This window comes from Hydra vulgaris, chromosome 13 (assembly GCF_038396675.1).
Source record: "Hydra vulgaris chromosome 13, alternate assembly HydraT2T_AEP".
Lineage (NCBI taxonomy): Eukaryota > Metazoa > Cnidaria > Hydrozoa > Anthoathecata > Hydridae > Hydra > Hydra vulgaris.
The window spans coordinates 650,836-673,095 of NC_088932.1; the positions used below are offsets into that span (position 1 = coordinate 650,836).

Genomic DNA, 22,260 nt, shown 5'->3' on the forward strand with positions numbered 1-22,260 from the left:
TTTATACCCATAATATGTATGCATCTTGGAAGCTTTTATTCCTTCTGGAATAAAAGTTTGGAGGTTTTTTTACTTCTCTTTCAATTTTCAATTTCATTTTTCACCATCTTGAGCAGTTGCTTTATTAAACATTAATCTTTTTTTTCTTTTTTTTTTTACAAGAACATTTCTCTTAAGAACAAATGCCCTTTTATTATTGCAAGAAGCCTATGTAAAAAAGTTCTGTCTAATGTTAAGCTCTGTTATTCTCAGTTTACTAAATCTTGTATCTCAGATGTTAGGTTCTAGAAACTTTTGGTTAGTCTTTAACAGTGTCATTAACTAAAGTAAGTCTAACATTTAATCTCAAATTTATGGGTCTGATCTTTTTACTTCTCCCCAGTATAAAGCAGATTTATTTGCAAAGAAATCTTACTCTAATTTGACTCTTGAATATAATGCTCATACTTTTCCTGAGAGTTAAATTTAAGAGTTAAAAACAGATTAACTCATCGTTAAACATCCAAATCACTCAGGCTTCCAATGCTAAAGTTAATTCTCAATTAAACAATTCTACAGTTTGTGCTCCGGAATAGATTTCCATCATAGTCTTAAAAAATATTCTCCAGAACTGTCTTCAATTTTTCTAAACTTTCAAAAAGTGCTAAATAAGTGGTTCCAATTTTTCAAAACTCAAGAAAACACTTTGACCTCTCTAACTATCCTACAAATAGTTTTTACTCTGTTATTAGTTTCTTTATATAAAGGTTTTGAGGTTATGAAATAATTCCTTTCTAACTGCAGATTTTAATTGCTTAGAACAAGCAGTTGTTTTAAATCTGATTTCTCTTCTGTAACAGCTTAAGGCTTGCAGTGGCTTATGGATTTAAATTCTGGACTTAAAATACACAAATTTAAAATACACAATTTTACTAAACTAAACTCATTCATTTACTGCGAAAAAATATTGCAATATTGTTGGCATTCCTATATTGATGAATATCAACCCTCTTACTCTCAGACAAAGTCACATTGTAAATGTAATTAGACCTGCTTTACCTGCCAAGTTTGAGCCTCTCTCCCATTGTTGTAAGATTGCATTTGTTTCTTTTTTCTACAAATACAATCATGATTAATTCTCAAAAGAGCTATTTTCTCTATAACGGTAAACCAAAACTCATTCTTGCTTGGCTTTTTATCCAACAAGTTGCATCCTTTTACAGTATCTGTCCCTTCATGCTATAAAAACTTTTAATAATCCAGTTTTTTTTCTTGAACATTAAAAAAAAAACCTTATAACTCTTACCAATCTTTATGTTTTCCTTTTTTATACAACTTACAACTTTTTAAATCTTTAGTTATTAGTTTCCTAGTATTTTAACTTCTATTCTTCTATTCTATATTCTACTTCTTCTATTCTTCTATTCTATATTCTAACTTCTATTCTTCTATTCTATATTCTAACTTTCCTAGTATTTTAACTTTCTCTATTTTAAAGAGACCCATAACTTAATAGTGGTTGCTTGCAATCTTGTTGGAAGTAAATTAAAGTTTAAAAATATATAAATGTATGCCAGTATTTAATAAATAGTAAATGTAAACATAAAATTATTATATATAAAGAATTATCATTTTTTTTCTAGCCCCGGCTATCAACCTTTGCTAAATCTTATAGTTTTGCTGGGGCCGGGTTTGCAAAAAGTCTCATTTTTAGGCGGGGCCCCGGTCACTTAGTAGTAGTAATAAAAGAATCTGGTAGTAAATATAAAAAATTCTAAATTAAAATTTAAGACAAGAAGTGTTAGAAAAAATATATTCTTAATACAAGAAGAATAAATATATTGTTATTGTTAGAAAAAGAATATTAATTATGACTATAAAAGAATATAATTAATTAAAACTTATTAGTAGAATGTTAAGTATAATTATAAAAGAATAAAATTAATTGAAAAATCTCTAAATATATATTATTTATACTTAAGTATACATACATTCATTATTAATTTCACTGTTTTTCTATCTGCATTAGGTTTCCTCTAAAAAAAATTTTAGTTTTCATTTATGCTAATGTTTTCAAGCAATTTCTTATGTAGCTGTAAAAAAATTTATTAGAACTTAAAATAAAATATTTTACCTAAACTATCACCGTATTTTTTTTTTTTTAAATAACTTATTTAATACCATCATTTGACTAAATCAAATAAGTTTTATCTAACATGTCAGAACGATGAACGTGACTGAAGGATGAATCTAACGTGACAGAAGGATGAATGTAAGAATCTAACATGACAGAACAATGAACGTGACAGAAGGATGAATCTAATGTGACAGAAGGATGAATGTAAGAATCTAACATGACAGAAGGATGAACATGACAGAAGGATAAAAGTGACAGAAGGATGAATGTGACAGAAAAATGATGAATCACGATGGAAGGCATCTAATATGATGAAAGATATGAGGTTATGCCATTTTTATGTTAGTTTTGCATGAAGTAGCTTCAAATTTGCAGCATTTCCAGAAAATATCTCTTGATTTTTTTTTTTTTTTTTCTATATAGTAAATCAAATCAAATTTAATAACCTTTTTAAGTGTTTTTAAGTATTTAATTTTAGTTTTCTTAATAGAAAAAAAAAATGCTGGATTATATTTTTATATGACTCAATGGCCTATTTTTTTTTAATTTTCAAAAAAAAAATTTCATAAACATTAGACAAATTTCCTTTCAGAACAGACAAGCAAAGTAGCTCTTAATCAACTTTTTTTTGTTTTTTGCAATATTTTATTTAAGTTTTGATTTAATTCTTCAACTTTATTTAAAATGAGTTTTCTGTAAAGGAAATAGGTGGCATGTAAATGACATAGAGTACTAATAAATTTTGTTATTTTATGAAAATAACAAATATCTAATGATGATAGAGGTAATAAATAAGTTTTATCTGCAGTAGTACTGTTAAATAGAAATGACAATGCATATTGGTTTCATTTTCACAATAAAAAAAGTATATATTTTTTCGGTTATTTTGGAACTCCAGGCATTCTTTAAAACATATAGTTAGTCCAAAATATATAATTAAGACTCAAATTGCAACCATTAATACTTACAATTAATACTTACAATTAATACTAAAAATTATGATATTTGTGGAGATCTTGAAGGTCTCCACAAATTGCTTAATTAATACAACTTCACACATTAGAATATTGCATAATAATTTCAAAAGTTGTTGTCAATGGTAACAAAAGCTTTTTAATACTATTGACATAGGTAAATAGTTTAAACAGAAACATAAATTTATTTCATTATCTAAAACAAATACTTTTGAGAATACATTTTTTTAAAAGGTTGAAGATGTTATATTAAAGAGAAAGTTTTTTTTTTCCTATAGTTAATGAAATATCAGTGTTATATTAAATTTATCAGTATTATTTGCATGTATAAATAACTTGTTAGGGTAGGAATTTTTAACATTTTTATAAAGCTTTGTTTCTAATTTTTGTTTATTCTGAAATAAAGTTTTTATTATTTATTTTTTAAAGGTTTTTATCATATTATAGAACTGCTGTATTATTATAAAGTTTTTTATTTACATGCATTTGTTTACATCTATGCAGTTGTTTGCAATATCCATACTGTTGTTTATAATTGTTATGCAGTTGTTTTCAAAATCCACACAGTTGTTTACCATGTTTATGCAAGTTATTTGCAATATTCATGCAGTTTGAAACTACTAAAAGTTGTTTACAATATTCATGCAGTTTGAAACTACTAAAAATTAGTCTTTTTAGAGAAAAAATTTCCAACAAAGAAAATTTAAAATTTGGAGAAAGAAAAAAAAAAGTTGTGAATTTAGAAATATGTAGAATACAGATTTCAATTTCTTTATTTGTAGATTATTTTATAAGTATAGAAACATGTTTACACAAGAAGATTCAGTGTGTGTTAAATATTGTTGTTTCCAATTATAATTAGAGAAGATTATTTTTTTAGGTTTGTCTTAGTTAAACCTAAGATATTGAGTTTAAAAGTTACGTATATATATTTTTATCAACAGTTTATTTGAGATAAAGTTTGAGAAAAAACTTAGTAAATTAGATTTGTTATCAGGTATACCTTTTAATAAAAAAATTTGATGCTATTTAGACCCAGCTATAGCGAGTATTTTAAGTGCAGAAAATATTCAGTATCATTAAATCGATTTTCAGAGTTTTTGAAAAAGAATTTTAAAAAAATTGAAAAAAGAGCTTATAAAATTCTCCTCAGTAATTTATTTAATAGAGTAATTTGAAAATATGTGTTTAGGAGTGTTTAACTTCTGCAATGACTCGGGACCGGTTGAGGAGGTTATTCTTTTTTTCTTTTTTTTTAATTTTTTTACAATCTTTGCTCAACTCTTTAAAAGAATCTGGGTAAGCAAGGCCACAGAAATAAAATTTTTGAATTACTTACAACAAAAATGATATACTTTAGTAACAGTAAGTAATATGATCTTAATTACAACAAAAAAAAGGTCTAATTTTTATTACAACAAAAATGCTAACCTCCATAACAACAAAAAATAATATCATTTTAGTAATTGAAAAAATAATATTATCTTAATTACAATTGAAGAAGTTTTTACCTCTGACTTAAATTACTTCCTGTTTATGGACTCTTGGTTTAGTAAAGGTTGGAGATGGTATATTACTAAAACTTCATAAAACTTAGAATATTTTAAGATGAACGTTTTAAAAGTTGTTATTATATAATCTGTATATATAATCTGTATATATAATCTGTATATATAATCTGTATATATAATCTGTATATATAATCTGTATGATAAAAATGAATATAATCTGAAGTATATGTATAATCAACTAGATTACTTTGATTATATTCTTAGATTATATATCAAAAATGTAACTCTTGGATATAATCCAAGAATATAATTGTTGTTGATAAGTTTATACTATACTTTCACTTATTTTTTTTAATTAACAAGTTCATTCATAACAAGGCTGTGAGCAATCGCTAATTAAGTTGAATTAACAGAAATTCACAATAATTAGTGGTTGCTTGCAAGTTTTCTGGTAACTTCCAACACTAAATGTTGGGAGTTTGGTCCACAACTAAATGTTGGGAGCAAACAGAAGAAAAAAAGTGAGAGGTAAAGAGTAAAATAGTGGTCGGTAAAAGATTTAAAAAAAACATGAAGTTTGGAAAAAATTACAAAACACTGTTGTTCTAGATAAAAAAAAAGTTCGAGATAAGAACTATTTAGTAACTATATAATAATTAGTCCATTAGATAAATTTAAAAAATTTTAAAGCATGTAGAAGCATTTAAGTAAATGGATCCAACTTTGTTGAATAATAAGTCATGCAAGAATAAGTTTAGGTTGATAAATTAAGTGATAATAGTTTTAGCAGTAGACATAATAATATTAGTAAAATAAAGAATCATATGCAATTTTACAACAGTGAGACGGGTTTAAACTTCACAGCTGGATTGCAGCAACACAAGCCAAACAACACTAAGATATAGTAGCTGAGGATAAGGGTGTAGCAGTATTGCTATCTACCATTTTTATTTCAATTTTGTGAAGGGTTGTCAAGTTTTCACAAAATATTGACAACAAGATTTATATATCAAACAACAAATACTATGTTATATGGGTGCTAAAGTTTCATTGAGAATGTTTTGAGCTTGTTTTGATTCAGAAGGTTGCTTTAAGGATAACTTTCTATCTGTTTTAGAAGATAAGGTCAGGGTTAGGGTTAGGGTTAGGGTCTTCTTTCTTTCTTTAAAAAGATTTTAACTACTAGCATATAATATTTTGTCTGACAAACTAGTTTTTGGTCAATGGCTGCTACATTACGGTTATTTTTCATCTTTAATGAATCCTTAAATGATTTTTTAGGCCTAAGACAAACTGTTGAATTCATTTTGTTGTATAATAAAAACTGATTTATTGGAAATGGTTTAGTTGTCTTTTTTGTCTTCTCGTTCTTTAAAGCTTAAAAATATTGTCTATAGTTTTCATCGATTATTTTACATAAAGACTAATGTTTGCATTATTTTGACAAAAATTATTACAAAATTAACTTCAAATTCAATGCTGTATTCACCAACAAATTTATAAACATAAAGTTTGTTATTTTTCTCAAACGGTTCTTGCCATTGTGAATAACTTCTTATCTTCAAGATTTTATTGCAAAAACTTCAAATAATATTGTGTTAGTTTTGTTCTTCTATTTTTTATTTATTTTGTCCACCTATTTTTTATACCTTACATATAAAAAAGTTTTTATGCATAGAGTTTTTTCAGTTTTTTCCACCTGTTATAAATATTAATTTCTCAGAAGTTAAAAAAAATAATCAAATACAGTACGAATCGGTATTTATTTTAAAATGTTGCTGATGTTTTGGTTTCTTTTATGTGCCAATTTTTACTTGAAAAACAATATATGAAAAAATAAAAATTGTAAATAATATATACAGTGATTTTTTGATAGATTATATCACGGAAAGGAATCCATAAGTCAATATTCAATGCTACAAAAAAATGGTAATAAAACAACTAATGTTGTTACATCATCTAACAATGGTGTAAGGTTTGAAATTTTCTTTATAATACATACATTTTTATTACCATAAGTGCTTTTTGTCTGAACCTGAGTTTATATGTGTTTTGATCTTTTTGTAAATTGCTATATCTGTATGGTATTATCAATGACATTTTTGTGTCCTAAGCATGTAGACATTAACATGCAATTCATATTAACAATTTTTTTTTATGTATGTTTTTTTAATGAATAAAAAAAAAATATTAAAAAATACTTGAATATTTTTCTAATACTTTATTTCAAAACATAATTAGTTAATAACTAATTATGTTTTGAAAGTTATTTATGAAAAGAAAGATATTTTACAAAATGCTACTTAAAAGAAGACTCATGCATTCAGGGCTGGCGAAAGTTGGTGTCATGTGGGGAAGAGGGGGTGCCATTGTCATTTTTGCAGACTGAAAAAAAAGCTCCTTGTTTTTTAAAATTTGCTGATTGCCTTATCAACATTTGCTGACTGGCTTTCTAAATTTGCCCACTGACTTGTCTAAAGGGTCTACATTTGCCGACTGACTTGTCAAAAAGGGTCAAATTTGCCGACTAAATGAACAAAAAAATTATTGATGGAGGGATGTCACACCCCCACACACTCCCCCCCCCCCCCCCCATTGTGCCGGTGTCATGAAATAAATTAACCCCCATAATAGATTAACTCCCGTTGCATAAAAAATTACCCGGGTAGTTAATCTATTTCAAAATAGATTAACTCCCCGGTTTTGGTTCTATTTCAAAATAGATTAATTCCCCTTGAAATAAATGAACCCCTGTCAGCGAAACAAATTAACTCCCCATAATATTTTAACTCCCTTGGAACAATAGTAGCAATATATATATGTATATATATATATATATATATATATATATATATATATATATATATATATATATATATTACTATTGTTTTGATCTCCTTATCAAAAGATTAAAAGATCAAAACAATACTATTACTATTGTTTTGATCTCCTTTTTATATATAATATAAAGGCTTGTCAAAAATAAACAGTTATAAAGTAATTTTGTTCAACACTCACTAAATATTTATATATTATATATTTAAATATATAATACTAAATATATTTTTAAAAAATTTTAAAATACTTACACAATTTTGTAGATATAATTATAGTAATATAAATATAAATATAAATATATAAATATAATTGTAGTTAAATTATTTAAAGCGCGTATTAAAGGGGGTTAATTTATTTCAGTGGGGGTTAGAAATACTTAAGCCCTCGGTTAATCCATTTCGCTTTGTTTTAAAATAATTTAATTCCGGGGTTAATTTATTTCAAAATAGATTAACCAGGGAGTTAGAATGTTTTAACCGGGAGATAACTTTTTGGGGAGTTTATCTATTTCGCGTCACTGGCCTTTCATGCATTTTGAAGTAGTTAAACACTGTTTCTAAAGTTAAATTTTCTACTAGCATAAAGTTTTAGCAATACTTTTTTTAAATTACTCTCAGCATGGCTACAAGTAACCACTAATTAAGTTGGGAGTTATCATAAAACAAAAAAGAGACTTAATGAGAAAGGAAGTGATTGATAGAAAAAAAAAACCTGTAAGTTATACTAATCAGGAAAACATAAATATCAGAGAGAAAGAAAAACATAAATATCAAAGCACAGATGTTCAAGGAACAAAACTAGGTAAATGTTCTTTGAGCATAAAAGAACCTTTACAGCAAAAAAATGCTTAGCTGAATGACAAGTTATACAAGATTAAGTTTTGGTTAAAAGAACAAGTAATGAAAACTTGCTTGAGCAATAACCATTGATAGCGTTCATAGAAAATAAAAAATTTAGAAAGATCCAGTAACTAAAACCATTCAGCATGATGAGCATTAAATTTACCAATAGCAACAGTATTGGTTGTAGGTAAAAGACAATGACCTTTATCAATTTGATCAAAAACAACATTGAAAAAAGTGCATTATTAGGAAGAAAAAAAAACTATGAACAGGCATCACACATTTTGTTAACAAATCAAATGATAATAGTCTTTGTTTTTTATTTTATACAATCTAAAATTGAAACAGCCAAATTTTAATTGGTCTCACAAATTGGAAGTAGGTCTGCTGATTTAGTGAAAGTAAGGTTCAATGCATAAAATGTGACTTCAAAGACCACAAATATTTTCAAAGGGTTAGTTCAAACAATATGATAGTAATACTTTTTTAATAATACTTTTTGGTAATTTATTCATGTTTTAATAATTAGAAAACTTGACTCTAGATAATGATACCCTTAACAAAAAGCTAGGTGATTTCTTTATTCCCTTTCATCAACCCAAAGTTGTAACAAAGGGCTCTTTATATATAATCATAAATTAAAGGGAAGACAACAAGATCCTAAGCTAAGAAGCTGAACAAAGAGTGTAGCAACAAGAGTAACAATAAAAGAAGCCTAAAGATCAGCTAGATCACTAGTTACTTAGAAACTAGTTATCAGCTCCAGTGTTTAGAAATAAGTTATACATTATCTTATTATATAAGGGAAATATTATATATAAATAGGTATGCACGGTTAGTTATAAGTATAAGTATATTAGTTTGGACATAAGTAAACATTTACTCAATGCAGACTTGCATGTGTAAGACATTTAATTCTCCAAAGAATGGTGGCTTAGTTGTTTGCAAAGAAATATTTTTTTAGCTGGTTTTGGTGATCACACTTTTGCTAAAATTTTTATCACTCCTGAGTATTAAACTAAACTATTATCATCAGTGTGTAACTATTATTATTTGTTATTATTGTTATTTCTTGTTTAACCTTTTTTAAAGTTTGGACTCTTAATGACATCCCTGTCACAGTTTTTCAAAAATGTGTATACCAGAATATTCTTCTGTGCTCTTGAAATTATTTCCCAATTGCTTATTTTTATCTTGTACACCTTCTTATTTTAATCTTGTATACCTTCCTGCTGGTAATCAGCATCTTTCTAGTTGTAAAACTCTAGAGACCACTCTAATCTTTCTAGAGACCACTCTTATCTTTTTAGAGATCACTCTAATCTTTCTGACTTTTATCTTCTTACTAAGTTTTAAGTCTTTGTTCTTTTAATCATCTAATTTTCGATATCTTGATATCCAAGAACTTACTTTCAGACAAGTAATATAATTATTTATCTTCTCATTTTAATGCTGAATTATTAGCAGTGTGTTATTCCAACAGATAATTGTTAATTTAATTTTTAATTGTTAATTTAGTTTTTAACAGTTAATTGTTAGCCTGACAGTTTTATTATGCTTCAGCTAGAAATGATGAGTCATCCTCGGCTGTTGTTCTTGATATTAAAGGCTTTTGATAAATTTTGGCATGCTGGTTTTCGCTCTTTATATAATGTTTCATCATACAGGAAATATTTACAGAACATTAATTTTTATCTTTAAATATAAAATAAAACATTAGAATTTTTAAAGTTATTAAAGTTGTCCTTAATAGTCAACATTCTTTTTCATTTCCATTAGTGAAGACTGATATATATTGATGCATCATCAACAATAGCGAAGACTGGTTTATATTAATGCATCATCAACAAAGAATTATTTTTATTGTCTTTATAAATGGGAAAATATCCTCTTACCCTATATCTTTTTAGAATATTTTTTAATACTGCCCTTTCCTGGAAAGCATATATCAAATCATTGCAAGATCTGTTAAAACAGGCTTTGTTCTGAGATTGCTAGATCTGCTTAAACAGGCCTTGTTATGATATTTTTTTGCGTATCAGAAAAACGTAACGCAAGTAAATCTAACTTCACTCAATATACATATTTACATCTAGGGTTTTTCAAAAACAGTGGTTTTGAAAAAACAGCTGTTACTGTTTTTCAATTTCAAAAAAAAAACTGTTAACAGCTGTTTTTACTGTTTTTTAAAATTTTATAAGAAATTAAAATAATGACACAAGTTAAGGAGCAAAAAACATCAATGTCCTTATATTTGTAATGTCGTTTACAAAAATAAATTTAGAAGCTTTACTTGAAGAAGACTAAATAAATAAAGCTATTAAAAAACGCAATTTTTGAATTTTATTAAAGGATGAAAAACTTTAACTATTTATTCAGCTATTCAAATACAAACTACAAGTTTTTCTTCATTTTTTATAATAAAATTTTAAAAAGACAAGAGCTTTAAGTGACTCGTCGGACAAACGCGATCTAATTTTTGTGCAAAAATTTGTGCAAACTGAAAAAACACGCTCAACGTCAGTTGATGTTGGTTTAATACTTAAAAGTGCATTGAATAATTTTTGAAGGTTTTCTGTACGTTGTCCAGTGTTCTTATAAAGAGTGAATTCCGATTTTAACCATTTGAAATCTGATCCAGTTGTTGTTGTTGTATGTTCTTTACGAAGAAGCAAGTTTAATTCGTCGTTTAGTGATAGACTAACATTTTCAGATTCGGATTGTATCGACTTATCTATTTCAGTTTCTTCATCAAATCCAAACATTCGAGAAGCAAGACGACCGGCAAATATCAATGTTGCTTTTGTTGGAATGTTTGAAGGATCTTTTAAACTCTTTAAAAGATTCATAACATCTTTGTTCAATCTTTCATCAGTACGGATTTTCAAGTTATTGTACAATTCTTCACTGATTTTGCTGTTGATCATTGACAATTTTTTAAACATAAACTCCAAAATTATTTCAGCACTTGCTAATGTTTCATCATCCTGACTTAAACGTTGAACTGCAAGTTTTATCGGTTCCATAGCATCATAAAGATTACGAAGAGCAATAAAATCAATTGAATCCAAAATGTGTGTCGCATTGAATTCAAATAAAGTCTCTCGAATTGCCATTTCAGTCTTAATAATCGAGTCCAACATGGTTGGAATTGAATTCCAGCAAGTTTTTACATTAAGATGTAGTTCAATTTCACGTCCTGTTAAAGCTTTCACTTTACTCAAAAAAATGTTGTTGCAAACTGTTGAATTTTTTATGAATTTGACAAGCTTTCGAGAATTTTTAAGCAAATCGTGATAACTAATTTCAGATTGTTAAATGTCGTCATCATTTAGCAAATCAAGGCAATCATCAAAGCAATCACTTTCATCAGATTCATCGCTATCAAAATAGTGTTCCTCAATTTCATTCTCTTTCTTATATAAAGTATCGCAGACACCCAAATGTAGAGCATGGTTTAGGCAAAACTGGCCAATTATATCCACAAGTCTAATGAATTTTTTATTCACTGCTGCTCCATCCTGAGTTCAGCCAACAATATCTTTGTTCATGTCAATTCCAAATTCAGTTAAATGTTGTTTCATAGCGACAACCATGTCTTCAGCAGAACAAGATCCAACAATGCGAACAAGACCAGTTTTAATAGTGACTTTATCATCGCTGCTGTGTATATTAATTCCAAAGAATCGTCTTCCTCTTATTGTTGTATATTCGTCTACGCACATACTGAATTTTGCTCCATTAGCAAGTTTTTCCTTAATTATTTCAACAACTTTTGCTTTCTTCTCGTTAAAATCTTCAATAATTAATTTCATGACATCACGTTCATTAACTGGAAGTTTGTAACCATCTCGTGATATAGATTGACGAATATAATTGTTTCTAGTTATTGCTCTAATTGAAATACCATCAGTTGCCATATCTGTAACTATTTCTTTGAGAGATTTTCGATTGAAAAATTCAAAAATTGATTTTGTTCTTTTCTCTGCTGTTGGTTCTTCGTTGGATGTGCCAGCTGCTGACCTTTCAAAATCAATTCCATGTGTCTTAAGATGTGCTTTCAATGTAGTTGTATAATTTCCAGAACAGACAATGATTTTGTTGCATCGCGAGCATTGTCCTTCGAGAGATTTTGTTTTTGGATTTTTTTGTTTTGTAGCAAAATCCTATACTGACGACATTGCTGAAATATATAAGCATTGTTATTGTATTCTTAAATCAAATTAAAATGATTTAATACGTACTGTTAAATGTGTTACTTTTAAAAACACCCAAGATTTTACTTTCTTCTCTTTGAAAAACACAAGGAAAAACACTAACTTATCACCAATACGTAATATTTTTTAAACATGAAAAAGTCGTTAAAAACAGTGATAAACAGTTCTGAAAAAACAGCTGTTTACTGTTTTTCATTTTTGACCAAAAAACAGCTGTTCTACTGTTACTGTTAAACAGTAATGAAAAACCCTATTTACATCATTAAAAGTTAAATTATGTTGCATATTTTAAAGTACTGCATTTTAATTAAGTTTATACTTCTTTACCACATTAAAAATCATTAAAGTCTTCATCTTCATAAAGTATCTTTAAATTAAACAATATATTTTTTTTAAATTATCAATAAATTTGATTTTATTGTTATTGTTTTTTTTAATGAGGGAGCAATTGTTTATGTTTGAATTTCTTAATTGTCAATTTTTTTTTAACATTTTGGCTTTAACAAAAAAAAATTAAATTGAATTTAATAAAATATATTTATTAATAAGAATAATTTAATTATTAATTAAAATTATTAATATTTATTTATATTTTATTATTATTGATTAATAATTTAATAATAATAATTAAATTAATAATAAATTTAGTTATAAAGTAAAACTAAATTAAAAGTTTTTATTACTAGAAGTATAAAAAAATTTATTCAACTTTCTGTTTTTTTATCAACTCAAAAAAATTATTTCACAATAGCAGTAAAAATGTTTTTTAAAACAACTAATTGCTGCCTAATGTTTTCTCCTTTAACTATTTCAAAAGACTGTTTAAATATTCCAATTTAAAAAAGTTTTAGCGTAATGCATAGTTTAACCTTAAAACACTTCTTAACAAAGCCTGAAATGATTATTTATTGTGCTTGACATTTTCTTAAATCTGATTCTATTTTTCCATTTTCCATTGCCTTTTATCTTTTAGACTGTAAAAAAACTCATTGATAACATCTTTAACAGTAAAATTTAAATGAATTTTTGTACCAGCTAACAAAATTCATTCATTTAATAAATCAAGCATCAAAACTATTTAGCATCAAAACTTTTCTTTGTATAGACTTTATATAGACTTTATATAGGCAAAATTTTTATTTATATATTTATGTATTGGTTATGAAAATCTTAAGTTATTATATTCTGAGAGGAAATTTAGATGCTGTATGTCATATTTTTGTCAAATTGTAAAGATGTGTAAAAGCTATGTGTCAGCTGTGTTTGACACGTATAAATGCAGTGTGTGTAATCATTGTATAGATGTGTAAACGCTGTATCTTGTCAGATTTTAAAGATGTGAAAATGTTTTGTTTCTAATCCAATTGAAGTGATCTGTTGCATTATATAAAAAATAAAGATAATAAAAAAATCAGTTCTTTTGATTCACAGTTTTGAAGAATAATTCTTGGTAGGCTTTCTTGTATCCATGTAGTACAAATTATATGATCATACAAATATTTGCTTCTTTTTCTTGGCATATAACAAAAATATTTTCTTGCTGGTTAACACCATTAATTTAAAAAAGTTAAAATTTAGGGTTAATGAGGTGCTGATAAAGTTACCACCAGGAATGTTGGTTCTGTCAGAATTTTTTAAAACTAGATTTTTGCCTTACTTTTAAACATATTATGTTTAACTCAATCTTTATTATTGTTAACTTGGCTGAATTATTAGCATAATTTTGATGTTTTTTATAAAACTGGTTTTACAAACTGATTTACCATAAGCCTAATTGGTATCTATGATTTCTAGAGCGTCATATTTTTGATTTTTTTTTTATAGCTATGCAGCAGATTCTCCCGAGCTTCATCATAGGCGACTGGGAGATTTAGCATTTTTGATACAACATTATGAACTGGCTTACAGTTCTTATCATTCTGCAAAACGAGAGTTTAACAATGATCATGCTTGGGTATATTTTGCTGGTGCTTTGGTAAATTCTTTTATCTTTTTTTAATTTTGAAATTTACATAAGATTTAATGTTTTAAATACTTTTGAAACTTCTTGTTAGGAAATGGCATCTGTGTCAGCATTTATGTTAGGATCTGCGCGAGTTTATCCAGTTCATTATTTTGAAGCAAGTATTTCAACATATCTCAATACATGTCGGTGAGGCTTAATTACAAAATGTTTATATTAAATCTCAAAAAATATATATAATTTTTTTAATATAACATATATATATAACATTTTTCAGCATGCCAGACTTAGCAACTCGTGCATGTTTATTAAGTACCACAGCACTTCAAGCTAAAGAAATGTATCCAGAAGCAACTGTTGAGTTTATTAAACTAACCAATGAGGTTAGTTTTTTGTTATTTTTTAAATATGTTTTCATCTTTATGTTTTCATGTTTTGCATTATGAAATAAGTTATATAATGAATGATAAAAGTATAATCATATGTTTTGCAAAATTATTTAAGTAATATTAGTAATGATAAAATATAATCATAAGATTTAAAGTTTATTTACAACATAAAACAGTTTTAGTTTAGCAAATTTGCAAGCACAAAACCTCAAATAGTTTCTTTGTCTAGTTAGTCTAGTTTACTTAATTAGTCAGTTGAGTCAGTTTTGAAAAAATCATTTTGAATTTCTTGATCATATTTACTACTTGTTTATTGTATTTATCTCTTTATTACTTTTCTTTTATCATTAATACTTTTAATATTACTTTTAATATTACTTTTAATATTATAATAATTATAATTATATACTTTTAATGCTTTTAATATTCTTTTAATAAATTTTATTGTCCTTTTTTTTTGTTCTAAATGATTCTTTATAAAGTCTTGAGCAGTTATTTTAATTGTGAAACTTGTTACAATTGTATTATATAAAATAGTATTACAGTCTAACACACACACACACACACACACACATACACACACACACACACACACATTTTATAAGAGCAGTTTTTTTTTTAAATTAAGAATAGTTCAAGCCAGGATTAGCATTATAATTACCTGCTACTGGTAACATATAATCTTAGTCAATCTGTCATGTCGTGGCCTGCTGTCTTGTAGGCAGCTGGACACGGCTTGACAGATTGATTATATTAACTCTGTGGCAGCTCTCAGAAAGACTGATTATATTAACAAGATTATATTAACAAGATTATATTAACTCTGTGACAGCTCTCAGAAAGATTAACTCTATCAACAACTGTAAAATAGTTAATTATTTTAATTTCTTTATTATTATTGTTATTTTTATTCTAATTAACAGTTCATTGATGACGTCAGTGCTTTTATGTATATATTCTTCATCTTTTCCACAAGAACAACTCTTTAGGTAACAAATGTTTTTATATCATTGCAAGAAATTGATCCAAAAAGTTCAATACTATTATTCTCAAATTAACACACCTTGTATTTTATCTTAGAAGCTAGGTTTTAGTGACTTTTAGATATTCTTTAACAATGACATTACCAAATGCAAGTCTTTCTATCTCTCATTATATCATTTATGCATGGGTCTTAACTTGTTACCTCTCCCAAAGATAAAGCAGAACCATTTCTAAAGAATTATTACTATAATTAATCTCTTAATTTAATGACCACGCTCCTCTTGTCATCTAGTCAAAGTCATCACTCCTCTTGTCATCCCAAAGAACCAGGTTAATCAACTGCTAGTCTTTTGAATTTTTTAAGTTTCTATTGCTAAAATTATATCTCATGTAAACTCCTCTACAGCTTGTGTTCTGGACAGTATTTTTGTCACGATCTTACAAAATTGTTCTCTAGAACTCTCTAAACTATTTAACAAGAATCTAAATTTTGTTTTCCTGTCAGCTGGAAAATGGCATATGTGGTTTACAAACCTTTACAAACTCTGGAGAATTGCCCTGACCACTCAGTTATCACCCAATCAATTTTCTTATTATTATTAGCAAAATCTTTGAAGCTTCTATTATCTCAACTTCAGTCAAATAATTTTTTGATTATGTAATGATTTTTTGATTATACTGCTGAGTTAATAATCATTATTTTACTTTAAGATAAACTGTCGAAATTGGTATTATAACACAACAGAATAATAAAAATATTACTTAAGTAAAATTTCAGACGATTATAAATTACAAGTTGTAGTAAGGCATAGGATTTATAAACAATATTTTCTAAGATAATAGTTGAAGAGAGCAGACACAGTGATTTAAGTGGTTTTAGTTAGAAAAGGAGTTCCATGTTTTTATGCTTTTATACTGTATGGATTCATACCCGTAATGAACAGTTTAATATTTAGGTACTTATAACTTAAAGTTGCCTACAGGTCTTAGAATATAAATACACACAATTTAAATTGCTCATTTTATTTCTTTTTAAATTTAATTTAGTAAAACATTAGATTTTTGTTATTGAGATTTTTTGAGCAAGTCAAATTTTTATAAAGTATCTTTTTAGTAGAAGTAGGTTTAAGAATACCAGAAGTTCTATAGATTTTTCCTACATTATACATGCCAGATAAAACGTTTTCAATCCAGAGATTTAAGTTTTGTTCTTTTTAGGGAGCATATTGGTAAAATACTTTTCAAATGTTTTAATAAAAAATTTATAGATTTATTTATGTTCTCATTTTTTATGTGAAGTTCCCAGATAGTATTAGAAAGAGAATTGGAATCAAATTTTTTAAAGCTTTTTTTAAATATTTAAAGTTTTCTTTATCAGGAAAACAAATAAATTGTGCGATGTCATCAGAAATTGAAATTGTAAGATTACCAGAGTTTTGTAAGATGTTAGAAGGAAAAGAGTTCCTTAAAATGTTATCAATAAGAGTTTTAGTTTTAGCAGTTATACATGTTGGAAGGAAATAGGGAATGAGAGCTTAAAGATTCAACAAAATTATAAACAGATTTGTGATTCTCTATAATCTAATAAATCCATGCTGAAGTCACCCATTAATTTTTAATTAATTAATTTTTGTTCTATGACTCTATTAATTTAATTATTTTTTAAGGAGACGGTTTAAATTAGCCATTTAAGATTGCAATTTAAAAGTGTTTAAAGAGATATGTTGATATATGTTTAATGAGATATGTTGATATATACATCTAAAAATGGTATTACTATTAAATGCATTAACTTCAACAAAAACAGACTCTAGAAGTTTGGAGGCATAAATATTTTTAATTTGGAGACCATTACAAACTATGTAATGAAGATTTGAATTTAGGAGAAGAAGTGCACCAATTATTTTGACTTTTTGGTATATTCTTGAATGGTAATCTCATTTATATTAGAATCCTCTGCATATAAATTAGACTCATTAATTCCGATCACCTTGAGAGCAGTATTCAGGGTTAACCCTAACCCTAACCCTGATGGTATTAATAAAAATAAAGAGATCATTTATGGGAAAATACTAAATACTTTTTAAAATACTTTTTATTTATGGGAAATGGAAAAGAAAAAATATTAAGATAGAGTTTAACTTCTGTATAGAGAATGTTTTTTTTAGTTCTTTAATGTCAAGGTATTTACATTTAGCTGTTGGATTTAACAGTTTGTGTTTCTAAATCAGTTTTGGATCAGGGGGTTCATGAAATTTTATTTTATTAGAAGGATTGTTTTAGGAAAGTGTTAACTAATTGAAGTTCCAGATCAGATAAAATGCCAAAAGGCATATTGTTAGATATACTTTTTTTTTTTGTTTTGTTTGAAATGCAGTTAAGGCAAAACCATTAAAAAGAATCATCGAAAAGTAGAATCGTGTTTGTTATTAGGAAAGTAGAAAGTGGAAAACACCAGACTATAAAGCCTGTTCCAGTTTTGCATTTAGTGGCCAAGTCAAATAAAACAGGGGAGCAAAAAGCAGTTTTTAAAATGTTGATAAATAATCCCTATTTGAAGCTAAAATACACTGGCTCCTTGTCATTGTTATTGTCTAAATTGGTATTGCTAAGTTGTTTTAACATATTAACCATAGTTAATATATTGAAACATTTGGATTTGTTCCCTATTTTGAAAATAAGTTACTTTTAACATTAATGTTCTTTATTACACAGTTTTACTTCATGAATTCATATGTAAATGTAATAAACCAAATCTCATTCAACAGGGTCATAAAACTGCTTGACTATATTTTGGCACAGTGATATTAGAATAACTATGGAATAGTTGGAATTTTTGACACAATGCAAACATTTTCCAGTTGTATTTTTGACTTTGATTTCCCAATTATGTTGTGTGGGTTTAATGAGAATAGTTATTTTTTTCTACACAGTTTTCCACATTCCACATTTTTAAAAAGTGTTTTCTCCATAGCTTATTAAATAATTGACAATTGCTGTATGTTTCTTAGTGAGGAATCCATGAATAACTTTCTCTTATTGCAATGACTTGAGTTGATGGAAGTTGATTTATTTCTGCAGAGAACTATTCTGCATTATTTGTTGCATTAACTATATTAATAAAGTGTATATCTAGAGTAATATAAATTTGTTTTTGTTTTTTTCATCTTTGCTAGGATTCAGATCTAAGAAGTGGATTGCTGTTAGAACAAGCTGCTCATTGCTTTTTGCACAATAATCCTCCATTGGTTCGCAAATATGCTTTTCACATGATTCTTGCTGGTCATAGATTTAGCAAATCAGTTCAAGTAAATCTTATTTTAATTAAAATCTTCAAGTTTATTTTTTCCTTCTTCTTATTCTTTCTTTCTTTAAAGTTAAGTTTTTGATAAAATTTTTATATTTAAAACGAGTTTTGCACAAAATATGAATAATATAACTTTTAGAGGCGACATGCTCTAAGATGCTATCTAAATGCTCTTGCAGTGTATCAAAATAAAAATTGGCATCTTGCAGAGGTATTTTGTTTATTTATTAAACTGAAAAAAAATGAATTTGTAAATTTGGTTAATTTTTCATTGTTTAAAATCCAATGATATATCTGAGCTATCTTTTTTACTCCACAATATACAAATAAATTTCATTTTTGTTGTATGAATTTCTTATTATATTATTATATGCATTATTACCCTGATAAGCATAGGCAAAATTAATGATGTCAAGACAAATATTACATAAATGGACAAAAAAAAAAAGATAAAAATTGTTAATCTACATTTGCATACATTTGCATGATGGTTAATCATAAAAACCATTTTGTTTTGTTTTGTTTTTTGCCAAATATTTTCTCTAACGTTGTTGGTCTAGAATTCACTTTTGCTTTACCAAGCTAACAATCTATAGAGCAAATTTAAAATTTTAAAAATCACAAAGTTAAAATTGTAACAGTATACACACTGATTTAAAATAATTTTTATAAGTTTAGAGAGATATTTTTATAAGTTTAGAGAGATATTTTTATAAGTTTAGAGAGATATTTTGAATCTTAGCTTTTATAGTCATGTCATGTAATTTATAAAGTTAGTCTGTAAATATATTTTAGAGTTTGTTTCAAAAATCAGTTAATAAATTTCAAAAATAAATATTAGAAACAAATTATTTTTATGTTTTACTACTTAAATTAAATATTTAATAAAAAATCACAAACTAAACATATATATATATATATATATATATATATATATATATATATATATATATATATATATATATATATATATATATATATATATATATATATATATATATATATATATATATACACACACACACACAAATATATATATATATATTGGGTTGGGGAATATATTCGTAGTGTTTTTATCAAAGACTTTTATTTAAGGGAAATCTTTACTTATAATAATAAATTAATCGATTATGTATTCGCCATCGCTGTTTACGACCTCCTCCCACTTCTTGACCAATTTGTCAATGCCTTTCCACCAAAAATCGCCCGGTCCAGTATCAAAGAAGTTATTGACCCAGTTTTTAAGGTCCTCTTCATTATCGAAAGTAATGTCTCTCATATGGTTCGACAGAGATCAGAAAAGATGGTAATTTGTGGGTGCAAGATCCGGAGAATACGGCGGATGCTGAAGGACCTCACATTCGAGCTCTTGGAGTGTGGCTTTGACAACTTGTGCAACATGGGGTCTGGCGTTGTCGTGAAGGAGTATGGTTTGGCCTTGTCGATGAGGTCTTTTCAGTTGAATAGCTTCATTTTTGCGGCGTAGCTGGGCTTTGTAGAGCTCCTTGGTGATCGTGACATTCCTATCGAGCATTTCCAGTGCACCATACCCTCCCAGTCCCACCAAACACATATCATGATCTTCTTTGGATGAAGGTCACGCTTGACTCTGGGCTTTGGCGTATCTCCTGGTGCCACCCATTCCTTCCTTTGCTTCATATTAATGTATAGACACCATTTCTCATCTCCTGTGACAATTCGATACAAAAAGCGCTGTTTATGACCACGTGTTGCTCGATGGCGGGCGAGATGTTGAGAAGCAATTTAAAGGTAATTTTCTTTGTTTACTTCGCTCAACTCGTGAGGTACCCAGGCTCCCAATTTTTCAGGTAGTCCCATTGAATGAAGATGGTTGAGAATCGTTTTATGATCACAGTTCATTTTTTCGGCCAATTCACGACTTGTTTGGTGACCATCCTCCTTTAAAAGTGCTTTGAGACGCTCTTCGTTGAAGTCAGAAGGTCTCCCGCTGCGAGGTGTGTCGTCAACGTCAAAATCACCATTTTTAAACTTTGCAAACCATTTTCGTGCAGTGGACTAACCTATGACACCATCTCCGTATACGTTGCAAATGTCCCGGGTTGATTCAGCAGCCTTTTGGCCTTGATGAAAAGCAAAGAAAAGTAGGTGTCGAAAATGTTGTTTTTTATCTCCTGGATATTTCATTTTTAAGCCTTAAAAGTAACAAAAAATTAAATTATTCCAAAAGACGATTAGGACAGTTTTGTAGAGCAGAAAGAGCTCTATCGAATGAATATTTACACTTTGTCAAACAGAAACAAATCGTTGTAAAATAAAATAAAATATAAAAACGCTACGAATATATTCCCCAACCCAATATATATATATATACATATATATGTATATACATATATATATATATACATATATATATACATATATATATATATATATACATATATATATATATACATATATATATACATATATATACATATATATATACATATATATATATATATATATATATATATATATATATATATATATATATATATATATATATATATATATATATATATATATATATATATATATATGTATATATATATGTATATATATATATATATATATATATATATATATATATATATATATATATATATATATATATATATATATATATATAAAGAGAGAGAGATTTAAATCAGTGATTTAAAGCAAGATTTAAATAAAATGATTTATTTTGGACGGCTAATGATTTAAATTAAATTTATTTTATTAAACCATGTATTTACAGAATTAATTATTGAAAGTATACCATAAGAATAGAATACTACAGTGCACAAAACAAATCAATCAACATATTCATTAGTTAAATTAAATAAATTATTCTCCTGAGTACTGCATTAAATATTATCATCAATATCAAATTGAATAGTTTTCTGCTGATTATTTGAAGAGAAACACAATCTTAGCAGCTCTTTCCCAGTCCCATTTCTCAGTTTTGAATGTATCTAGCCATAAGGGGAGAAAATTCATTCAACTCCAGGAGAAGAAATTATCCTAGTCAGCAATTACAAATTTGTATTTAATATTTTACTTACATTGTTATCACAATGTGATCTTCATTACTGAATAATCAATAATGCTGTTAA

At 26.9% G+C, this 22,260-nt stretch overlaps 1 protein-coding gene across 1 annotated transcript in view; it reads left to right on the top strand.

Moving 5' to 3' along the window:
• Positions 1-22,260, top strand: part of LOC136090391 (trafficking protein particle complex subunit 8-like) — a 39,162-nt gene that overhangs the window by 6,693 nt on the left and 10,209 nt on the right. The window contains exons 2-8 of the mRNA XM_065817001.1: positions 6,280-6,349; positions 6,478-6,576; positions 14,323-14,473; positions 14,553-14,650; positions 14,739-14,844; positions 19,011-19,142; positions 19,281-19,352. Of these exons, the coding sequence (XP_065673073.1) occupies positions 6,280-6,349; positions 6,478-6,576; positions 14,323-14,473; positions 14,553-14,650; positions 14,739-14,844; positions 19,011-19,142; positions 19,281-19,352 (728 nt within the window). The remainder of the gene's footprint in view (positions 1-6,279; positions 6,350-6,477; positions 6,577-14,322; positions 14,474-14,552; positions 14,651-14,738; positions 14,845-19,010; positions 19,143-19,280; positions 19,353-22,260) is intronic.